Consider the following 24,214-nt stretch of genomic DNA (forward strand, 5'->3'; position numbering starts at 1 on the left):
GGGAGTCGGGCACGTTGCGAGCCTGTGAAGTTGTGGTGTCCGTCAGCAAAGATCTCATTAACAAGCCCCACATCCTCGGGGAACAGGCCGCCCTGCTCCTCCCCGTGCTAACTGTGCTCACCGGAGGGAGGTGGCACAGGGGCTGCGTGCGGATCGATCCCCCAAAGCGGGCTGAGGTCCGTCAGCAGCGGGGTGGCTGTGGAGCAGGGGCATGCCGGCAGTGGCTGTGCCGCGGGGCTGGCCGAAACAGGGCTCTGCTCACAAGCAAGCTTCCAAGTGCAGCTCTGCACCAGAAAGCCTTTCGTGTGAAAGCTGCTTGCTCTGTAGTGTTCGCTATTGATACTCACGCTGATTAACAAAGATGAGGCAACAAACACCTTTGTCTCTCTAGAGGTGTAGGATGACATACAGGCGGTGGGGCTGGCTTCTATGTGCAAAGACAGCTTCAAGCCCAGTTCTTCACCAGACGTGGGAAGAAGATCTTGTCCAGTACTTACAAAGCACTGTGTTTAGGTTGAATCATTCTAAGGGGTGTGTTTGGTTGAACAACTCTCATCACGGTGATATTTGATGGGTGCTGACTGCTGAGATTTTGACTTCTAAAAATGATAGTGCACATTGCTCAGTGGAAAACTCTTTGGAGAAAGTCACAAAAAGTTTTCTGTCTTGCATTTAGAAGGCAGGTGATACTGCTTACAGGTTTGCTCTTAGAAAGCAGCTACCGATCCCTCTTTAGTTTTAAGAGACTGGGACTGAGTCTGGCAGCCTGCCTGCAGCCTGGGAAGAGCTGGTCAGGGTAGAAGTGGCATGGGGCGCTTGTCCTGGGGTGCTTTGCCTGTCAGGGCTTATCAGGTACCCTGGCTCTGGCTGGAGGGAATACCTCACCCCCACCTTCGCTGCCACCTGCCCCAGCGCTCAACTAGTCAGCGTTGCTCTCTTGCAGGGATGTTAGTGTACACTCAGGAATCGGTTTCCAGCTGGAGGTGTAAAAAAGAGGGGTGCACGTCTGCTCCTGGGGCCTAGGTGTGGCACAGGCAGATGCAGGTGGGTGAGAAACCGCAAGGCTTCAGCTGTGGTGATGTGCTCGCTGCAGCCTGGCACGTGGCGGCGATGCCGGCGGGGTAGTGTTAACCACCGTGGGTACCCTGGCCCCTCTGGCAAGGGGCACTGGCACTTGGGAGCGCCCTCATCACGGCCGTACTCGTGAATGACATCTTTGGGCGCAGCCCTGCTTGAGGAGCAGCTGCCGGTGGCCCAGCGCAGCAGATTTCCAGGAGCCGGCTGTCAGGCAGACCGCTTCCCCCTTCCTTAGTTCCCCTCTCCGGTCGCTGAGCCTCGGAGGGTCCCCCTAAGCGGGAGCACCTGCGCTGGCGGTGGGCCGTCGGGGCCAGGCCCCCGCGATGGGGCGGGGGGCGGAGGGGCGTCCGGGCGGGCTGCCCGCCGCGCCGCCAGGTGGCGCCCTCGGCCCGCGGCGGGAGTGGCGGCGGGCCGGGGCGCGTCCCCGGTGTGCCGGCGCTAACCGGGCGCCCCGTCCGCCCGTCCCCTCCCGCGGAGCCAGGCGAGCGGGGCGGCAGCTGCCGGAGCGGAGCTTCCGCGGCTCCGGGGACGTGCTGCGGCGGGAGGAGTTCGCGGGTCGGGCGGCGGCCCCCCCAGAAGTAAGTGCCTGCCTGCCCGCGGGCCCCTGCGCCTTCGGGCGCACCTCGCTGGGCACCGGCCCTGCGGCTGCCGGGAGCGGGGACCGGGTCAGCACCACGACCGGGTAGCCCCTGCAGAGCCCGGCAGGCTGTAACGCCAGCTACCCGTCCCCGAAAGCCGCGTCCTGGCTCTCGGGCTGCCTGGTGGCTTGGGGTGTGCCCGCCCGCCTGTGCGCGCTGTTCTCTCATGTCACCTTTCCCCCGGGCTCGAACACCAGTGTAAGAGAAATGGAGCGACAATGTTTCTTAGGTGGTAGATAGGTTTGAGGCACCTGAGAACTGCTACTTGGTTACAAAATCACGCACTTTTAATATCTGGATCATCCTTACAAAGTTGTAGCCCAGTAATGTCTGTTTTTTAACACTCCCAACTTCTGGGGCTGATTGTTAACAAGATGGGGACCGTACTGATGGAAAAGGGATGGCGTTTGAGCAGGGAAAATACCCTTCCTTAGCTGATCAGTTGCTAGGCTTCAAGGACCGAGTGTTACTGAGTAACATAGTCTGCAGTTCCTTTCCTGTGGGTACGCTTGTCTTGGTTCCTTGCAAGTGTTTCCCCGGCGTCAGGGGAGACTGGGATTGCTGTGGGAGTGCTCTGTTTACCTGGGGTTGCTGAAGCATATCATGCAAAAGTCTATGGGAACTAGCACTTAGGAAGTAATTTAAATGGCTTGGAATGGATGAGGATCTCTTTGGCTATTGTTAAAAGGTGTCTGCTCTTTTGTGTGGGCTATTTTACTTCCATTTCCAAAAGCCTTTGAGGCAAGAGCTGATTTACTCTCCAGAAGTCTCTGACAAAGGCAGTTCAAGCAGTCCATGTGCAATTTTCATGGGTTTTTTAGGCTTTGGTTTTGTCTTGGATTCACATCTCGTGCTTGTTACAGTATGTATAGCTACAGCGTGCACTTTCCATGAAAACTCATGTTGCACTGAGAATTCAGTGCTTTGCGATAAAGCTTTATTGTATCCTGTGTCTAGTTCCCCCTACCTTTTTATTTTGGCACCTTCCCCACTCTGTTTAACCAGTCCGTAAATCTTAAAACATTTAGTGGTTTATTTTTCTGGTTTCTTCTTTTCTTTGCCTCTTGCGAAAAATAAGTGAATCACTCCTGTAAATAGTGAAAAATTTTGTTTCAGTGCCTTGTTACAATTATACTGCTTTTTTGTAACAAGCTAAATAACACTATTACAATACTTTGTCAACATGATTCCTGAATAGTAGAGCCACTGAGCAGCTTTATTCTCCAGTGGTGCTTTTCTTTCTTTGTGCTATGATGAAATTATCATTTAATAATTTAACAGCACATATCAAGTGCCTTTCGTAGCATTTGCAGGCTGAGAACATGTGTGCTGTGTAGTTAAACTATTGCCATACTTCATGTACAGTCCTCTATCAAACTTTATTCCTGGCATAAGGTGACTTTTTTTTCATTTAAAGAATTAACTGTTCGTGTCACTGTATGGAGAAATTAATTTTGCAAAACCAAAGGCTTAATAATTTGAATAAAGCCAAAAAGGATTTTTTTTTTACATGTTTAGACTTTAGACACTGTTGTGGCTCGTGCCCACATGTGCTGTGCAGCCAGATGAAGCTGATGGTGACAGTGCTGATGACATCAAGAGAGTAAGAACTGAACTCAAATGACTGACGATTTGGTCTTGTAATGTTAATGTAAAGTATATTTCTAAACCACTGGTAATTACTAATTACTCTTATAGTGATTCCATCTGAGAAGATGAGTACAAATGAACTAAAATCAGAGTTCTCAGCACAGTTGTGTCCTTCATTGCTTGAGTGGTTATTCTGTCATTTTTGGTTTGGTTGTTCTTTGTGTTGTTTCCCATTAGTGTGTAGGTGAAATGTCAGGGCTGACTCACAAGGTTAAGTGGCTTTTTTGGTTGAGCAGATTATCCAGATGTCTGTGTCAGGAGATGCTTGTCCTTGGGATAGAGTGTAGCTGATGCAGTGCTGTGTTTTGGTTCTGATGTGAGAATAATGCTGATAGGATACTGCTGTTTTTAGCTGTTACTAGGTAATGTTTATACTAAGTCAAGGACTTTTCAGTTTCTCAGGCCTTGCCAGTGAGAGGGCTGGAGGGGCACAAGAAATTAGAAGGGGACACAGCCGGGACAGTTGACTCAAACTAGCCAAAGGGATATTCCAGACCATATGATGTCATGCTGAGTATATAAACTGGGGGAAGGAGGAGGAAAGTGGGGGCGACATTTGGCATTGTGACATTTGTCTTTCCAAGCAACCATTTGATGGAGCCCTGCTTTCCTATAAATGGCTGAGCACCTGCCTGCCGATGGGAAGTAGCAAATTAACTCCTTGTTTTGCTTTGCTTGCGTGTGTGGCTTTTGTTTTACCTGTTAAACTTTCTTTATCTCAACCCACAAGTTTTCTCACTTTTACTCTTTGGATCCTCTCCCCTGTCCCATTGTGAGGGAAGCGGGTAAGCAGCTGTGTGGTACATGGTTGCCAGCTAGGGTTAAGCTGTGACAGGGCTTCTGAATTGCCTGCTTGCAAAAATTTATCTGTGGTTTTCTCTGAACAGAAAAAAATTTCCTCAAGTTGGACTTGGCTGCACAGGTCTCAGAAACTGTCACTGTTAATTCTGGCTGCTCAGATTATTTTTGCCTATGACAGAAAGCTCCGTAGGAAGGTGCCTTCAGGATTTCTGCTTTGATGCCCCTCTCCATCCCCCACCTACAGCCATGATACTGCTGTCCTATACAAAAGAGTTGACAGGAAAATAGCATCCACAATAATTTTCCCCATCGAGGAAAAACAATGTGAGTCTTTCATGCTGTGAGGAGTTAGCTGGTAAATTACTTTTTTGTGTTCTCTTTGGGGAAAAAACCCCTTGTGTTAATGGTTTTGGAAATAGCCGCAAGTGGCTGATATTCATAGCAAGAGAGTTCCCGCAGCTAGTGTGCTTCCTGTGTGCCTTACTGATAGAAACACACTGAGCCCTAAGGAATTGTGTATACCCTTGGTATTGCTCAACAACAGCTTCAAGCTCCAGTTGCTAAAAAGTAATAAAGTAAGCCAACAGCCGTAATATATATTGTCTCTGTTGCGTTTCAGCTCTATAGTGTTCCACTGGGTGTTATGCATAGCTGCTTTGTTTGCTGTAGGCTTCCGTAATGCAATTGTATTTTTAGAGCTTGTCTGTCAAAGGTCATAAACACTTAATTTACACAATTTACTGTATTAGTTAGCAACCTCTTACTGCCATGGCTTCGCAGAAGGCTGTAATTTGTTGGAAATGCAAAGCCTTACACAAAGATTAGTAACTGAGAAGAGTTCTCCTAGCCACAACAAAATACTTCCAAGTATAGGTCCTGTGGAGTAACAATAAATAAGCACGGCAGAATTCAATAGATGATTTAGAGTGGTAGTAAAGGTGAGCACAAAGAAAGGTGGTCATTCTTAGAATGCTTCTCTAGTTTTGTACTTCCTAAGTATAGTGGTCAGGGTTTGCTCGAGAACTAATTAATCTTCTTCATGTGTAGGAAGGCTCATCTTGACTAATTTGAAAAAAATTAGCTTCAGAGTAGCTATGTATTACACCATATTGCAAAGCTGCTTCTGATCAGAAGGGCCAGTATTTTCTCTTGAATATCTAGAATGGTAGTGTGGTTTTCCTCTGAATCTTTATTTCTGCTTTCTGAATGCCTCTTGCTTAGTTAAATAGCATTATCAGTTAAGGGATGTACTTGGTAGGATTGACGGGACTTTCTTTACAAATGGTAAAAGTAAGTTGACTACATGTTGCAGAAAATGGATTTTGGTGTGCTGGAGACAGTGCATTTATTTCCTCCTTTGGACTCTTTGTGAAGCAGTCTTAAACTTCACTGGTTTTAGCATCACATCTGAAGTTGAGTGATAATTGGTAGGGGAAAGTAAATATAAATAAGACTAGTTCCTTTAAAATACTTGCTGCTTTCCCACAGAAAAGGGGTACCATCAGAGAGCTTTGGGCTTTTTTTGATAAGAACAAGGAAATGGGTTAATAGAAAACAGTGAACCACAGACTTTGAGAGGCAAATAGAAGCACAACACGCCATCCGTTCTTTGCTACAAGGATGTACGTGAGTTTGTTTGGGATATGGAATGAAGGGGCTTGAACCCAGGGTTGTGTTGGAAAAATCTCATGTTCCTCAAAAACATCCTGTAACTTCTGTAGCATTGATGCTTGAAGAGCTGTGTTTTTTCAGCAGAGTGTGCACAGAATAAATAAAACTGGTTGACAGGAAACAACTTAGGGTTAGTTGTTTCAACTGGAAATACAGTGTTGCCTTATGATGCTTTAAGCAGGTTGTAACTGCTTTTGTATTTCAGAGCCTGGAGCCAGGCTGTGTGGACTTCCTGATGTCTATATGGCACCTATACTCATGTTCTACTGCCAGATTACCGTGGCCTCTGCTTGCCAAGGAACTATGCTACTCTGACATGGATCTGAAGTCACTTCTGAGTGGCACCTGAGTATTTGCTACCCACAAGATTGAGTACTAAGCAACACCAATAAAACTGTAAATCACTTCCATTTCAACTCCTCCTCTACTTATGTCCGGGTTGAGGAGGTGCCTTTGGTACTGCCCTGGTCACTGGCATGGTTTCTGTAGCTGTGAGTTGTCTCTGTTCCCTGTGCTCCGCGTAGGGAATTGCTGAAGCCTGCAGTTGGGGGAGCAGCGGCTGAAATGGGGAGCAGCTTTAGGACAGGGATCTCGTACTTTCTCTGCTTCGGGTTTTTGGTGCCTTACCTGGTGTAACCAGGAGAGGCCTCCCTCTACTTAAGATTCACAGCCCTTGCGCTCTCGTCTGTGTGCTTAGTGGTATGAGTCGGCAATGGTAAAGGGGGGTGGGGTGGGTGGGGAACCCAAGCAAAAGAACTGGAACCTTCCATGTTAAAACTTTCCTCTGGAGGTAAGGCTGCTACTTCCATTTAGAGTATCAGGGCTGCATCACTCGGGCAAGTGTTAGAAATGCTGTGTAGCAACCTCTATGCAGGGATATTGCTGTGTCCCAGGAATAATGTCCAGCTACGGGCTGCTCTGGAATGGAGTGTGGGATCCTTGTGCTCTGAAATGGGTCCATTTCATGTGTAACTTTTTTTATTTTTTTTTCCCCCTAGAAGTATGAGGGGGACTAATTAGCCCATCTGCCAGGAGGCGTGCCTGAGAAGGTGAGGGTGTCCTGGGTTCTAGCATTACTCCTGGGGCTGCTTTTCTGTGGATTAATACACCAGCACTGGCCTTTGGAGCAGGGACAGGAACCCAGAAATATTTCTTCCGTACAAGTGCGAGTGGGAGTGGAACACCAAATGGCAAAGCTGGGCTTTGCTCCTGGGTGGTAGAAAACCTGGATTTAAGTTTCATCAGACAGAAGGGAATGAAACCCTGGTGCCAGCTGTCCTGGGAGCATGTGTTAAGCCATTGGACAGATGTTACAACGTTCTCTTTTCTTTTGTACAAAGTGATTTGGGAGGCACCTTACAGACTGCCCCTGTCTGTCAGAGAAAGTTAAAAATGAAGCAGAAGGGGGAGCTCATTTCATTTCTGCAAACTCTAGGCTTTGGATAGTTGCAGAGCAGTTGGCTTTCAAATGTTCTATGAGTGTCCTACCAAACACAGTTTTAAAGTTAACTTCTCTCTTTGGCACCTGATGCTCTTGTGCTACTCCTCCTCTGATCCTTTACTCGGGAAGCGTGAGCTTAAACAATTCTGTGTTTTCATGCATACAAATGTTTCTCTTGGGAAAGAAATCAGGTCTAAATAAAACGTATTCCTTTTACAAACATTATGGAAAACAGGTATTTTGGTATATGGGTCAATATTAGGTCTTTGGCTGTCCTGTCTTTCTTAACAAGCCATTAAAATGGGACATTAAAAATGATGGAGGCAATGTTGGGTTTTTTTGTTGGTTTTTTTTTTTAAGTGTTGTTGATTTTGGTATTGCAAGTGATCCCACTGAAATATAATAGAAAGAATGGAACTTCATGACTGCACTTAATGGTAACCTAATTCTTCTAATGTATATCAGTGATTGGAGATACAGGAAATGCCAAATCCCAAAGCAGATACATATTTATAATGTTAAGTGCAACATCTTTAAAATTAAATTATTGGTTAGGGGTTTTCACATATGTGTACATGTGATCTAAAGGCTTTTCTTGTGTACAGGAAGAAAACAAGAAATCTGCCGAAAGCAAGCCTTCATTCATTGTCTAGGATCTGAATATGCAGTTTGATTCTTCCTTCAAATCTTCTCTCTGATTCTTTTGCTAGAATGGCTGTGTACCCAGTGCAGGCCTCATGGACTCTGCTGTGATTCTCAACGGCTATGCGATAACCTACGGGTTGAAATTTCTTTGAGGGTACTTTCTTTCTATGAATCGAGTTGTGGTTGAGTATTTCATGGATACTCCTTGAGAGGGAGGATGCAGGAAGGGATGAGTCTGTTTATTCTTGAAGGAGAATTAACCTTCTCTTAATACACTTAAGGATCTTGGAGGGAAGTGGCATGATTTCAGTACCTGCCTTTCCCATTTTATCTGATAAATTAATTTCAGCTTTGGCATGGCCTATACCTTCACAGAGGAGGGAAGGGGGAAAGGTACAGTCCGTACCAGCCAGTGTATCAGACTACTTCAGCGGAAGGATGTGGGGAGTGTGTGATTCTCTCAGTCTGCTGGGTGGGCCGGTGTTTTACAGCCGAGGTTAGATCAAGGGATAGCTGTTTTAAACACTTGTGGCTTTATGGTAGCATTAAAAATATGGAGCAAACCTACTCATTCCTAGGGTGAAATGCTGTGAGGTGCAGAAGGCAGGGGGGCACCCAGTCTCCAGTGAATGAACCTGCTAACTTCCTCCGAGAAGAAGGAACCGACTTTGAAGAACCAAGTCCATGCAAATGCGGTAGAGCCGCTCCTGTTTTGTCCTCTGCCAAATCTCCCCCAGAGCTATTACTAAGCTCTGATAGAGGGTTTTTTTCTGTGATGTTATGGAAAAAATATGGTTAATTATATTTCATATCAACGTGCCTCTGTGCTCTTAGCACTTGCTGGGACTGGAGGCCAAACAGCTTGAGTCATGTGGCTGACAGTCTGCTTTTTGGCTCCACCGGAATGAGTAAGAATTGGAGAATGTGCAAGAACATCCACAGCAGGAATATCTTAGAGCTCTTCTTTTCTTCCCCCTTTTTATAAGCCCATAATGTATAGATAACATTTAGATTGATATCAATGTTGGAAGGCTTCTCTAAGCTGAATTTTTTGAAGCTTGCGTGTGTCTTGGTAATTCAAGATTGGGTAAACAGAGCAAACTGCAACAGCCTTAAGAATGTTTTATGGTGGGCCTTCTGGCCCAGCAAAATAGTTTTTTTGGACATCTTCTTGTTCTGTCTGTGTTTCTCTCCTTCTCCACATCTTCCCTTGCAGTCTTTTAAACCAGTACCTTAGTGGGAAAGGGAGGATGACCCATTCTTGACCCTAAACTTAATAACAGGATTGAGACCAAGTTTTTTTCCCCTCTCTTTGAATTTTTATTGCTTGTTCTACTATTAAAATAGCGGCATGTTTTCCTCCACAATTCAGTGAGAAGTCACACTTTCTCAGACTAGTGAGGAGGGAAGGAGACAAATGCAACTCCTACTCTTGCTGGAAGACTGACTCTTTGACAGTCGTTTGCTGATGATCTAGAGGTCAGTAGTTCTTTTTGCTTCTGTCATGATTTGAAACTCTTGAGATCCAGCCATAGAAAGGAGTGGGCTTGAGAATTACTTTTTACCCATAAAGCGTTACTTTGCAGAAAATGCTAGGAGATGGATTAGTTGGTTAAGTTTTAGAATTGTACTAGTTGGAAGCGTCAGCGATAGGTGCTGATGACCTTGGACTCTTTCCCTTCTGATACTGAAAACTTTTCTGCATTTGCTGTTATATCTTGCTGCCTACGTCTGTGTCTTTGTTAGCTTTTTTTCCATGCTCTTAGCAACCCAGTCTCTAGGAAAATAAAACCTCTTTCACCTACTCCGATCTTTGTTTCTGTGCAAATAGCAACTCTACATGTGTAAATTATCATGTAACCATTATGCCACTTTTTTCTTTTCTTATGTGTTCTGGTAAGGAAAGAAATAATTGCTGACACTTTATTGACTGTCCTTATTTTGATTTAATTAGCCCCAAGTTGAGTGGTATAGGGCAGGCGTCTGTAAGCTTCTTGGGGATTCCACAGACATAAGTGGAACTTAACTCCAGTTGTTCTTTCTGGGCTTTCCCCAAACTTGCGATGCTACGTGCTCAAATGAAAAAGATGTAGAAGACAATCTGAGACTGCACAAATCTGTTTAGTGACTGTTTTTTTTCTGCTTCCTCTTACATGCCTAACACCATAGGAAATCGGTGTGCCAAGTGGTGTCTTCAGCATAAGCCTCTTGGAGCAGATAAAGCAATAACTTGTTTCTTGAGGGTGGGCCTAGGAGGCATTGAAAATGGCAAGAAAATGATGAACTTTTGTTTCCCTCAGCGGACTTCTCCTAGTTTTGTACGATGTATGGTTGAGCGTCTTGAGAAATGTAAATGAAATTTCCTAAACTTGGCAGGGAAGCAAAAACATCCACATAGGTATGTTTGGCTGAAGATATAACTTTAAGGTGTACATACTAATACTGGGTGTGTGAGTACTGAAATTTTTGGGTTGCCTTTGGTCCTTTAGAAGCCAGGCGGCAAGGCTGAAGGAAGGAGAGAAGCCTCCATGGCTGCAGGCAAGCACAACATGTCTGTTTTAAATGGTATACTCCAGAACTGGGAAAACTGGAAGAACCAGATTTCTCTATCTTTCTGTCCTGTCATTGGGCAGAATTTTAAGATGGTACTGCAGTAAGCTCTTTATTTTGTGGTTTGGTTTTTTTCTGTTGTGATGGGGGTTTTTTTTGCCCCTGAATTTATTTTTAAGTGGTACAATGAGGAATGAGTTGATAGGTCACATGATTTCTGACTGATGTTTCACAGAAATAAGTCCATGTATGTGCTTTCCAGCAAATCAAAATATGATGTGGAAAGAATAAGTAAGGATTTCCAGCCTTGACTACACAAGCTATGACATAGGCTTCTGAAAAAGCTAAGCAGCCGAACAAATGCCTAATAGAAAATCTGAGTGGTATGTATCTATCTCTGGGGACCATTCAGTTCACTGTGCATGAAGGTTGTCCCTCAAGTAGTGCACAAACCTGAGCAGTTTTTGATAATTCCAAGTTTTTCATCCTTAATGTTCTTAATATGATATTAAATGTTTTTTTGAAGAGGTCCAGGTGTGTTTGGGTAGCTTTCTACTCTAGGCAGTTAATTTGTTACACTAGCAGAAATATTTTTTCACCTGGAAATATGTTGCAGTAATCAATGTTCTTTCCTTAAGAATAAATTGATCCTTATCTTTTTACTTCTCTTTTTTCTTTATAAATTGGGGATGATTTGAGGAAAATATTTGGAATAAATAAATGAAATGTGTTTAAGTAGGTGCTGAAAAGTTTCCTGTCTAGAGGGATGGTTTGTTGTTTTGCTAGTAATCTTCAAGCAAATGTAACCCAAGTCTGGGAAATAGATTTTCCTGTGAATTCCTGCAGTTCATGATTTGCTGTTTCAGTTTTCTTTTGGACAAGATAGGTATTATAAAAGTGCAATCTCCAGCTAAGATTAGCTAAATACCTAGAGAAGAGAAATGGTTTAAAAAGAATTTGGTATCTATTACCTTTTGGTATAAATTTGCCTAAGGCAGGGACGCTAAAAGTCTGCACCTTCTTCCAGTTTCTTCCCACTAATATGAACACACATCTTCAAAGTGCTGAAATTCGGGTGTTCAATGTTAAATGAAAAACAAAGCAGCCTTCCTGCTCTGAAGTATGTGAGGGATTGTGATCTTTTGCAAAACAGTAGTTCTGAGCTGAAATTCTTCTCTGCACCAAAGTGAGAGCTGCAGGCCCACACTAAGCACTAGGCAGAATTTTCTGCCTGGCCACCTCCAACGCGATGAGTGTCAAGTCTTGAAAAAGGTCTTGTCGGGAGCTCTGTTGCAGTGAGGAAGTGGCTTTCACAAATACACGTACAGAAGCTAAAGATCTGCCAAGGCTACTTGCTTAAATGTTTCAATGTCTAGCTGCTTTGGCTACACAAACCCCAACTTTCTGTGGAATGCAAATCTGTGGGGACCTCAGTGTTTCATGTTGAGAGGTTTTGGTGTGTAAATCTTGATGGTATGTTCACGTTCGGGAGCTGGTATCCACTTGGGGCACTTCCTTGTAAAATTATAGTAGCCAGCGTCACTTGTTTTGTGCTGAACAGATGTAGCACTGGGTTTGGATGGTGCTTCCTCACCAGAGAACTCAGCGTGTTGGTTAGTGCTGCCTGCTGGAAGAGGAATTGAATCATGTTTTCATGTGTCTTCTAGACATAGAAAACATCTTGTAATGCAGCTATGCATGCTTTTGGGAATGTTGTTAAGTAACATGTTTGTGTAGTTAATCTTCTAGGATCTAGTTCTGCTCTGAGACATTCTGGTGTGTTTCTTTAAACTGTATGTATGTGTGTTAAGTGGTGCACTTAACAAGGCCAATTTTTTCTCTGGCTTATGCTCATGCAGAGGATTGCAAAGTTGGTGGGAACAGTGTGAACTGTCAGCTTGCAGTAACTCGTCTGTGGGAGATGTGTGTACCAAATTATACAGTAACTTCAAAATGGAGACAGTTTGTACTAGTCTCTGTAGGAACTTGAGACACACCATGCTCCACAATTACACCCTATTTTCCCATAGTATCGTTTGCTACACTCCAGCTGAAGTACCTGAATATCACAGAATTCAGTATGTTAGCTTCTAAAAGGAACGTTATAATAATTACATGCGTATCCAGGATTTAGCTGTCTGCAAGTTTCTCTTAGGCAAGCATCAGGTTTGGCACCAGCATGTGGATTCTTACCTTTAAGCTCAGTAAAAGAACAGGGGTACTGTAACAAACAATTTTAAAAAGAAACCCAAAACTTGCTGTTACAGCTGTTTGGGATAAAAACAAACAGGTAAAGAGCAGCTAGGGTATGGGTGTGAAACCATTGAACTGTAGTAGACAGCCGGTAGCTGTCCTAAAAAGATGATTTAGGAGCACTGTTGATCTTTAGTTTTGTGTGGTTTTCCACATGGAACAACATGAGGAGATTTTTCCTCCAGTGCTTCAGTGGCTAGATTCCTCCTGCTTTTTAAATTGTGCTGTACAGAGATTCTCTGTAATGCCCTTGCAGGGCATTTGCTGCTGTTTGAGTGCTAGCAGGCCTACCATCTCATGCCTAACAGTGGTAATGGCCGCTGCCTTCCTCCCAGGTTGAGGGAGAGGGCTCAGCAGCAGGATGGTTCTTACAGCTGGATTCTTCCTCCTCACGTATTTACGTGCCCCAACTGAATCTGGCTAGTCATGTTGCTTTCAGTTGTCACTATGGTGGTTCTTCTCTTTGAATCCAGACAGGGACTGTGTTATAAAGACAGTTTCCCTTGGGTGTTGCATTAAAAGCCTGGGATCTCAAGGTATTCTTTTCAATGAGGACAGGAGGTAATTGAGGGTTTTAAGCCTTTGGGGTTTAGGGAACAAATCTGTCATTTCCAAACACTTCAAAGTTTTCTTTGAGTCTTGTCACAAAAGATTGCTATAGAAAAGCAATGTTCCCTGTTACCTTTTTTTCCTAAAGACAGGAAGCTGTCTGTAGTATTAATGCTGTGCTTCTCTTCTAGCAAGACAAATTCTAAAGCTCATTTAGCTTATATCTTCTGTGTTCGTAACATTTTTTTAGTTACGGTATTTGCAGGCTAAAATTGTAATTTTTTTAAAATTACAGTTCAGTTTGGTAAATGGAAAGCAGTGAGGCATGAATGTCTATGTTACATCAGGATAATAAATTTGTATATAGCAGAATTGCACATTTTTTTCAACTCTTAAGGATAAGTACACAGCAGCCAGAGAGTTCTTTGTTTTAGGTTGGCTTTGAAATAACAACTTGAAACTTGTATGAAAACAAACAGGACTGACTTGGAAGTAGTTGCAACAGCCCAGACTCTGTATCATAATGTAGAGATTTCGCTCCTGAATGATAACAGTCAGTTTAAACTTACAATTTCTGCTGTAATGGTAGGATTTTTAAATTAATTTTTTTTGGCTATAGACATCTGTTTATATTTTTCTGCATTGATTGTCCTTTAGTCTTTTATTGTCCAGTCACAAAGTTTCATGAGGTCATTCTATAGCTTGTTGTTAGGGTGTTGGGCTCATCCCTGTGCTGCTGAATAATTTCTGATCATCAAGCTTTCTCTCCTAATTGCCCTTTCCCTTTTCCCTAGTTTTAAAAGCCCACTTCCAGTGAGCAGTCTACTATTGTCCCTTTGTTTAAAAGATAGAAAATAGAGGTAGAAGTAAATGACCAGTTTCTGCAACATTTATCCTAGAAAGGGCCTTTCATCACACTCTGCTGCTAGTTTGTTTCCTCAGAAGCTTTCACTGGTGAGGTTTCAAAAATTCAAGTAGATAGTGTCGATCAGATCATCTTTACGCATATGCTTGTCGGTGAGGCTGGTGAGGCAGGATTCCTCTCACAGAAGCTGTGTTGATTTTTTTCATGCACTTGCTCACTAATTTTTTACTGGAGTCTGGACTGATCTGACTCTTCGCTAGAGGTCTTTGCCTGCTTCTCTGTGGTGTGGCACTTGGCTATAAATGCTTGCTTTTTGTCGCCTTTATTGCTACGTCTGCTTAATCCTGGTTTTAAAATAGTACAGTTTCTAAAAGTGCTTGTCACATGCTTTGCTTTTGCTTGTGTAGGTTTTCAAAACCTGAGGAAGTACTTGTTAGCCTGAAACTTCTAGCAGTACTTAGGAGAGGAGGCCTCTATATTAATTTTTTTCTTTCTGGTATTTGGTGAGAGTGGTTTATTAATAGGAGCCTTGTATGTAATGGAGCAAGAGGCATCCATCTTCAGGCTTTTTGCTAAGCATCTTCCTTAGAGGTAGCTTTTACAAATAGCATTCATCTGTTAAATAATCACCTGATGAAAGTAAGAGAATTTTTAATACAAACAGTATGTGTGTGTGTGTGTGTGTATTTTTGTTTTTAGCTGCTAGTTCTCAGTGCAGAGCAGTGTACGAGAGGTAATTGAACTTAATGTCTTTGTATCTTTCTGCCTTTGATCTGCAAGCTGACAGGCTTGCTGATCTCTGCTTCTGCTTAGGTCACAACTCCAGTGCTTGGCCAGTATCTGAGGAGTGTAAAGGAATTACTGGGATGCTGTAAATTCTGTACAAGTACTTCCTTGGGGAATATATTTGATTACAGGAAACAAGCTGAACAGCTGTTGTCTGTAGCTTAGCTAATGGTGCTCCCAGGTCTGGAAGGCCATAAACCTGAGGAGCTTCTTAATGCTTAGCCTACTTGGTGACAGGATTGCCACACCTGAACAAGATAAGGACTGTATGTGGATTTATCTGCACGTCAGTGTGAGAAAGCCCAAATGAGATGACTGAGATACCATAGGTTAGCTTTGAAAGGATGCTGGGGTTTATGAAGAGATTGGGAGTTGAGTTGGTGTGGACAGGTGGCCTGGCTTCATGCTCATTTCTGGACGACTTTATGTGCAGCGTAGCCCTGGCACACCCTGATTTGTTCCCCCTGGCTCCACATGCAAACAGGTCCACACTTCTGTCCTGCCAACTTTCGTATTGCTGTTACCTACCAGTCACACCTGAATTTGTCAGCTTTCCACTGTGATGTGGAATCAGAATCAGGGGCACTAGCAAGAGTCTTGTCTTTTCTGCAGCCCAGTGTTTGCATGCCCTGAATTCTGTTGTACGGCAATATCTTGAAACATTTTTCTTTCTCTTAGTTCCTGATGGTATTTCTTTGCAAGTGCTAGATAATCCTATGAGCTATGTATAATGACTAGGAGAGGTCCTATGCCAAAGTCGGTGAGGTAGTCTTACTATGGCTAACTTAGATGAAAGCCAGTTTGTGGACCTCATCTTTCGGTGCTGGAAAAAGCTATCTATTCCCATTCAAGACTGCTACTCATTGAGATGTCTGTGTATGTATTACTACATACTGTCTACTGTTCATGAGAAGTCATGTAAATTTTACATACTACTTGCAATTCTCTGATGTTGCTCCTCTTCTGCTGTGATTGAAACAGCAGCATTGGAAATGTTTGCCTGAGGGAACTAGTCAGTGACTAGCTAGCTGCAGTAGCTCCCCACTCCCCCTGCTTGCCCCCCCCCCCCTTTTTTTTTCTTCCCCCCTGCCCAAAGTCCTGACATCCAGATTTAAGTCCCAAAAAACACAATATGAATGGACCACTTGTGGTGCTGGCTGTCTTTCCCAGTGGTCCGGAAGCTAACGGTTGATGCCACTGGTATTAATAATGAAATATTTCCTTTTAAACAGCAGGAGTATCGTCATGGCAATATTGCTTAATATAGATCATCTGTGTATAATCACAGTGCAGCAAGCTCATATTTTATGCCATGTAGTCAAGTATTTCAGGAGCTTCCTAGGTATATGTCTTCATATTAAATGCCATGAGAAGGCTTTTGAGTGTTTTTACAAGTACATTGAAGTTGTGTGGTAACATCCAACATAGAAATGAGTACTTAAGCATGTCTTTACAGCAGGTATCAGAAGCATAACTGGCCTTTTTGCCAAGAGAAATCTACTCCAGTTACCTGCAATATCCTGCCTTTGGAATGTGCTTGAAAGTGAGAAGTTGCGGAAACCTGGAGAATATTTGGAAACATTCTGCTTTTTCACTTTGGAATCCAGGGAATTGTCAGTAGTACACTTCTCTAGCAGCTAGAGAAGACCCTGGACTTGCTTGAAACCTCTTGCAGTGTTCTGGCTTGAAGTGGCTGCAAAATTGCCTTATTTTGTTATCTGAGGTCTTTTTCAGTATAGGGAGAATCATCTGAATTTGGATGTGTAAAGCTGGTGAGTGGAAGCTTTAATTGTAGTATTCGGTATGTCAGAGGAAGGCTGATAGAGCTTAAAAGAGAGTAGCCAAAGGCAAAGATGAAAACAATGTGTTTTATTAGTATATGGAGAAAAAAAGTAGTAAGTCTATAGAAGAGTACACCTTGAGTAATGATATAAACTCATAAATTTCAGATGCCAGGTGATATTTTTCCTTGATGTTTCATTACAGAATACAGTGGGAAAGATGTGTTGTTTTTTCTGGGAGCGAAGACAGGCAATGGTATTGAAAACTGTGCTGGAAAAAAGTGACAAATGTTAACAAGCAGTATCACGAAGTCCAGTCTGTGTAACTCCCTGGAGTCCCAGAGTAGTTAGTAATGAAGTGATGGAGCTTATGGCATCCATTGTTAAAAGCTACTTCTACCCTGCCTCCATGGAGGAATAGTAAATACTGCCTTTTTTAGAAATACTTTAAGGGAGAGGCAGAGGCAGATTAGTGAGTGTTTACACAGAAATGCCTTTAATTGGTCACGGAATAAACAATAAAACACCTGGAAAATCATGGTAACTTGGTTTTGGCAAAGGACAAGTTGTGTTTGAAGGGTGGCAAGAGATTAAGAAAACACATTACTAAGAGGGAAAGAAGAGAAATGGTCTGACACAGTGTGCTTAACCTTTCTGCATGTCTTCGACAATAATTATCCCCAGGGTTAGTAAAGTAAACAACTGTCTTGGTGTGCATTAAACCAGCTTAAAAAAACCCCAAGGCGTTAGAATCTTTCACCTTGGCAAAAACTGAATATCATGGTGGCTCAGTCCTTCTTCCTCACATTCCTCCATTAATTCCTGTGAAGGTTAAATACTTCTGAGTATATGGATTCGACAGGTGAAATTCATTGCTGAAAAATGCCAAGTTGCGGGCAGCAGCAGAAATATTTCTGAAGTCCTGAAAGAAAAAGAAAACGAGGAGGCTAAAAATGTAAGATACCTTTAATTGCCATACGTATCCATTAGTCCTTGCCGAAGGAGCAAGCTGTCACTAGATCTACTAGATGGTGCAATCAACTGTATTGTATGAGGTACAGATACTATTTATAGATTTAAGTTCCTTAATATGCTATCCAGGCATTGACTAAAATCAATGAGTGATGTGTTGTTGCTGCAGAAATGACAGGAGTAAAAAGACAGCATTTGGGAGAGTGTGTGTGTGCTTAAGGTGATGATATTCTATATTATGGAGTAACATGATGGGCCATATATTACATGCCCTTAAAAGGAGTAAGTTTAGGTTGTTGATTAAAAATAATGACAATAATGATAAGAAAAGCTTACAGCCATTGTTGGTAAATTGAGTTAGTTTTGCTATGCCATGTCAAAGTTAACCTTAAAGCTTCTAGAATGTAGTTTGGTCTAAAGAGTGCGTGCGGAGCAGCATTAAGTCTTTTGTATGAAGGGAAGGTTAACTGTTATAGTAGCAGCTAACTAAGTTATTTTAGTAGACGTATATGAAAAGATTGGATCACGTTTGGAAGTAAGTAAACAATAGTCATGTGCATGCTGTCCTGGGAAATAAGAAGAGAAACCCAGTAACCACAAGGGCAAAAATGACTGTGAGAATGAAGAACCTGGTTGGACGTACTTGATACTGTATTTTGTGATCCCTCTTGACATGTTGGGTTGATCACTCATTCACACTTCTGATGAAGGTGTTCTCACCATTATGTGGCCTTGCATCATATCCAGAGTGAACTGAACAGGGAAGAATAGGTCTCACTTTTGTTGTCACAAAGTATCACACATCACTTGTATCTAGTGAAACCTTACAACTGGAGAAGTTTCCCATTTTCTGATAAATACAAGGTTGTAGTTTATCATTGGGAGCTATTTCTACACCACCATTAGACCTATTGGGAGATATCCATTGGTAGCTTCGATCCCACACAAATTGGTGTTAATAAAGCAGGCTGCTAGTGTGCTAGTGTTGGGGTTTCCCCCTTCCCCCCCCCCCCCTTTTTTTTTTTTTTTTCTTCTTTTTCTCCTTCTTCTCTCCAAGTTGCCATCTCGCTGTAGAGGTAAAAAATTTTGCTTTCGAGAAACGTGTTCTTTAGTGTCTCTCATCATTATTGCCTGAGTAATCGAGTTGGGAATGAATGCATTTGCTTTGACTTGACACCTGGATTATGTGGTTTTGTCTCTACCAATTTGTTTTTTGTAATCTCTTCATATTATATCTGCTGTTTCCTGAAGTTTTTGCTTTCATTGCTGCCAGTATTCATTGTCCTTTTTGACTTACGCTCATTTTTAACGTGCTTTCCTAGTTGTTAACTTTGGGTTTGCCTCTTCTGAAGCCCTCAGTGGAGGAAATAAGGTACACTATAAATCGAAGAGCATTGTTGTTAGCCATTTTTTCCTGCTGACTGTATTTTGGCAAAAGTGCAAGGAAGTGGATGGCGATAGGTTGTCCTTGTGGATGGGGATAGGAGCACATGCCTGTGAACATGCCTCTTTGCTTACCATACTTTGTAGTGAGTGGCACGTGTGGTTCAAGGACTGCTGTCCAAATAGATTGTTCCGGTCAAACAGCTCTTCTATTTTTGTATTTTTGACCCAAGTTATTAAAGAGAAAACTCTTTAAGGGCTGTTGTAGGTTTGGAAGTGACACTACTTTTACTAGTTGTATTACAGTGGAGGAGGATGTGAGACACAAGGAACTTACCAGAATCATGTTCCATTTGGCCCTGTAATGGTTGAAGAGGATACTGATTCTTGTTAACAGTTTGCCTGCTTTTTATGGCATTCTGGTCTCACAAGCATCAGAGTATCTCTTGTTTGGGTTCTTTTGCCTTGATTCTTCTTCAGTGCATATGCAAAGTTCTGTGTGAATCCATTTGGGGATGAACAGCTTGTACCTGCTCATTGTACACCTGCAGGGAAACAAGAGAAGCACAGTGCATTTCATTTTACACTCTGGTTTGCACATTATCTAGACAGAAGCGTAATACCTAAAGGTCCTTGTTTTGTGGCACTGAAGAAGTAAAATGTGATGCTGGAAGTTACTCTTGAGTATCTTCATGTGCAGGCTGTTGGTAATAACATTTTCACTTGCTGTTGGGGAGCCAGCACCAGATCTGCTCTGATCCCATCCTCCTATCCCAGTCAATAAAGTTGCCAGAGCATGACAAAATCAGCTGTACCATTCCTCAGGGGTGCACTGATTCCGTACGTGAACCGAGAAACTGACAGGATGTGCAGAGCTTGGGATCTCCGTTACATATGGCCAGAGGTGAAAGTGTGTTCTTCTTTTCTCCTGCACTTTATTTTCAGTGAAGGCCTTTAGTGAACACTCCCATTTCCTTAAACTCAGTCCGTATACTTGGTGTTGAAAAAAAAAAAAGTGTTTGGCAGAAAGGGGGAGTAATTTAGAAGAAATGCCTTTAAAGCCAGCGTACTGTTTCCTGCTGGACACATTCTTTGAGGCCGCATGTCTGTCTGCAGCGGCACAGGCTGTCTCCCTGAATATGCAAGGACTGAAATTTCTCATTGTTTTTCTGGGACATCTTGCCACTAATGTTCCTCTTAATTTTGTTTTTTCTGCACACTGATTGTTTTCATTTTAGCTTCTCTATTGAACTGTGAATCATTTTGGGCTACACAATAATATCACATTACAATGTGACAAGAGTTTTTAAACCATCCCAGCTCCCTTCCCCTTGCAAGGGCTCATGAAAAAATGTCCTGTTATTATGTTAGCCGCTTAAGGAAAATACCAGCTGCTAGCAAGCTGCTTTTCTCCACTTAGTCACTATAACCAAATTGTGTGAACTGTAATATCATTCCCCAGGCTATTCATGCTTAATTGGTAGCACCCTTTTACTAACAGCTCAGGAGTAGAGGAAATGTTTTTAAACAGTCTTAATATGTAACACAGCAACATGGGATTAAAATTCAGTACATTATCTCTCTTGGTATTTTATTACTGCAGGTGCACAACAGCCACTGGTCAGACATATGCTCTGGGCAACATTGCAATTAATCAAAGCTATTCTGTTTATACACCTGCACTCACAAAAGATCCTGCATGTAAATAGAGGATGCCAGAGAGAAGAATCAAGGAAAAGACTGATGGAGCCTACATCGTTGTAAATTAATCGCTTGCTTAGGGGAAATATTGCAGAAGGGTACAAGCAATTCTTAAACCAGCTTGATTGTTACCCCAAGGCTGCAGGTGTTGGTGGTATTTAAAGAATGTTTACAGATAAACTTCCACAGCAGCAGAGGTTGATTCAGCTCTAGCTGAACTCAAGGGGCTGTTTTGATTGTAGTGATCAGACAATACTCCTTAACGAAGAGAGAGCAGAAATGTTGCACGTGGCATTAATGTTGATTATTTTGCAAGTCTCAGTGACCAGCATGGGGAAGTTCTCCTGTCTGCTCCTGTTGTGGAGTTGCGCTAAAGCCACAGCAATACCCTGCGTGCAGAAGAGACCGATCCCTCTTCTGTTGCACATGGTTGGAAGTCATGGTGATGCTGAAGCACGGAAGTTGCTGGCAGTTGCTTCCTTGGCGAGACTTTCTTGGGATGTGTTACAGGGAAGCACATGGTGAGTCTCACTTTGCTGTTTGTCAGGAGCAAGCAGTGTGAGCCCTCTGCTATGTGCAGTTTTTTGCAGAGATGGCATTGGCCACATTGACCTGGTCTGAACACTGCTCTTTTTAGGGCTGTGATGTGTGGGTTTGGGCAGGAGCTGTATTGTGCCCTCAGTACATACCCTCCGGTGTTTCAAGGAAAAGTGTTTTATTGAATTTCCAAGAACAATTCTTAACAGCTGTAGACTTTTTTTTTTTTTCTCTTTTTTTTTTCTGGAAAGATTAAGGATGTGGTGAGAGAAAGCAGATAAATAATAGGATTTGAGGTAACTTGCACTTTTGTCAGATGTGTGACTAGCGTAGTGGGTGGGTTTTCTGGAAGAAAACATTCTATAGTAGCATAATGATTTCTGCAGAGACAAAGTGAGATACTGTGTGTATGCTACATTATAGCATTAAACTTCAGGGCCTGTAACTACTCCTACAGACTTAAGTGTTTAAAAGTTAATTATGTACTTAAATTAAGCATGTGTCTGAGAAATAGCAGTATTACATGCTGAGTCACTGTTTTTAGAGGTAAGGGGATCTTGTCCGGGTGGTACAGGACATGACACTTTGGCTGCCACATTTTGCATGGACAGCCATGAATATCTGCAGCAGTGGCTCTTGGAACAGTGGTCATTTGTGGCTTAAATGCTTTTGTCTGAGAGGACAGGGATGATCTGGTGGTATCCACCACTGGGCAAATCTAGGAAGACTTTAGATCTAGGAAGCAGCGTAGTTGACATGAGCAGGTCTTGGAAGGTGCTGTTTACAAGAGCCACCACGAGGCGTTCGGTACTACCTTCTGTGCAGAGGAAAATGGTGTGATGGGCCATGTGGATATTTGGCATTCGCTTAAAACTTCAAATGTTCATTATGTTTCCTCATGTGATTGAATGAGTATCTTGTAACTTTTGACTTGTGTTGGGTGGTGGGTTTTTTTGTGTGGTTTTAATTTTGTTTGTTTTTGTTTTGTTAAAAGAAAAAACACAGTGGGCTTACCACATTAAAGGTTGAAAGAGATTTTAACAACAGTTGGAGAGAGTTGCCTAATTTTTCAATCAGGGCTTCAAAGCCGTATGTTGTCAGTGTAGAAGAATGAAGGCAAGGTGCAGGTTTATTATGTACAAATGGATTAAATAAGGTTTGTTTTTGATTGGACACTTTATCATTCTTAAAAATTAATGAAATACTTCTGGAAGACAAAATAGGCCTTGTATCAAATTTATTTGTAATTCAAATATTTTGGATTTAAACCTGCCTTTTTTGTTTAGCTATGAGAAGCGCAGCAACAGAGAGCTGAACAGGTCCCAGTACTGAGCGGGGCCTGGGTATAGGCCTGTGCTTCGCTAATTTCATACCGCAGCTTCAAGTACTTCAGTGCTCTGGAGGCCAAAACAAAAGTGGATCTACATGTGGAAAATATGAGCTAGCTAAGCTATTGCTTACTGTACTAGTACTTAGCGTGAATGTGGTTGAAGGTTCTGGTTGGCTATTGTTTTCCAGCAACATTTGGAATGACTTCTTGGTTTTGTTTTAAAATTTTGCTAATCTTTTGCCTGAAACCTATCCTGAAAAGGATATTCTGTGTCCCACCTCTTTAATATATTGCTCTTTATATCACAAAACATAGACTTTACTTGATTTACTTTTCAGAGAAACTAGCAGATTGAACTTGCCTGAATTACAGAAACATATTTAAAATGGTTGAGTTTTTTTAAAGAAAAAAACCCCCATAAACCCAAACCAAACCCCAAATTTTTTATCTGTGGGCTTTATTGGTTTTGCTTTTTATTTGAGCCATACCTTTAAATAATTTAAATAATTTAATTTTATTTAAATAATAAATAATTTAAATAAAAAATATTGAAGCCTTCTAGAAACAGTATTAAATAGATTTTGCACTCTTTTAATGAGATCTTCAGGCCAAATGTTTTGATTGCTGTGTTAATACAGCACCAGAAATAGAGTTCAATTGCAGGTACAGGTTGACAACAGTCCATATATCAGTTTTTCATTCCTGGGCACAAAGTTATTCTTTTTGGACAGACAATGCACCTCAAACCAGGAGGCTTGTTTGAAACTTTGCGTTCTGTTCTATAAATATACAGGGTGGTTAAACAATTTGTCTTACTATTGCACTACAGAAAGAAATCAAGAAGGTTACTACAGTATTTGCATTAAAGTTGGAATATTCAAGGCAATTGGTGTGACAGCTCTTAGGGATGAATCTTGACGTGCACATAAATCTGGTACTGTAGTGTAGGACACGACAAAGCAATATCCGAGGGACAGTGGCTGGTTTCATATGAAGTACTTCTAACCAGAGAGCGCCGTGTAACTGGATTACTTGCGTTGCTTGGGGCTGCTGCCTCCTTCTAGTGGAACAAAACTAAATAGTTCCAGTCTTTGCTGCATTAACTCACTCGGGGCAACTGCAGAAGGATCCTTTGGAGGATCCAGAAGGATCCTCCTTGTTTCTGGAGTGGTGCAGTGGGGGAAGAGTTTATGTTTATCTTGAAGCTGAGTTGAGAGGGCAAATTGAAATTTTGCTTTGTGTGCTGTGGGAGCCCTAAGATTTAAAAGCAGTTTAATGCCTAATGAGGTGGAAACTTTATGGGACATGTGAAAAAAGGCTTTGAAAATCCCACAGGTAGCGAACTGATGTACTGATATTGTGTACTTTTGAGAAGTATTATCTTCCTCTATCTATTGGTGAAATGGCTTGTGGACCTACGAGCTCAGAGTTTTAAAACTGTCTTATTTTCAAATGCATGGCCCTTGCTCATCAGTGTATGCTATGAGGCAGAGGAGTGAGTTTTAAAAGGAAACACAGGACCGTATATTAGTGCAGGCCCTAGAGCTTGCAAGAGAGAAGGCTGAAATCCTATGATGATGCCTC

The 24,214-nt window shown here is 42.4% G+C and overlaps 1 protein-coding gene across 1 annotated transcript in view; it reads left to right on the forward strand.

The window, feature by feature from the left end:
* The first annotated feature begins 1,400 nt into the window (after window positions 1-1,400).
* Window positions 1,401-24,214, forward strand: part of CFAP299 (cilia and flagella associated protein 299) — a 223,396-nt gene continuing 200,582 nt past the window's right edge. The window contains 1 exon segment of the mRNA XM_055798129.1: window positions 1,401-1,673. Within this exon segment, the coding sequence (XP_055654104.1) occupies window positions 1,401-1,673 (273 nt within the window).

This window comes from Falco peregrinus, chromosome 2 (assembly GCF_023634155.1).
Source record: "Falco peregrinus isolate bFalPer1 chromosome 2, bFalPer1.pri, whole genome shotgun sequence".
NCBI classification, from domain to species: domain Eukaryota; kingdom Metazoa; phylum Chordata; class Aves; order Falconiformes; family Falconidae; genus Falco; species Falco peregrinus.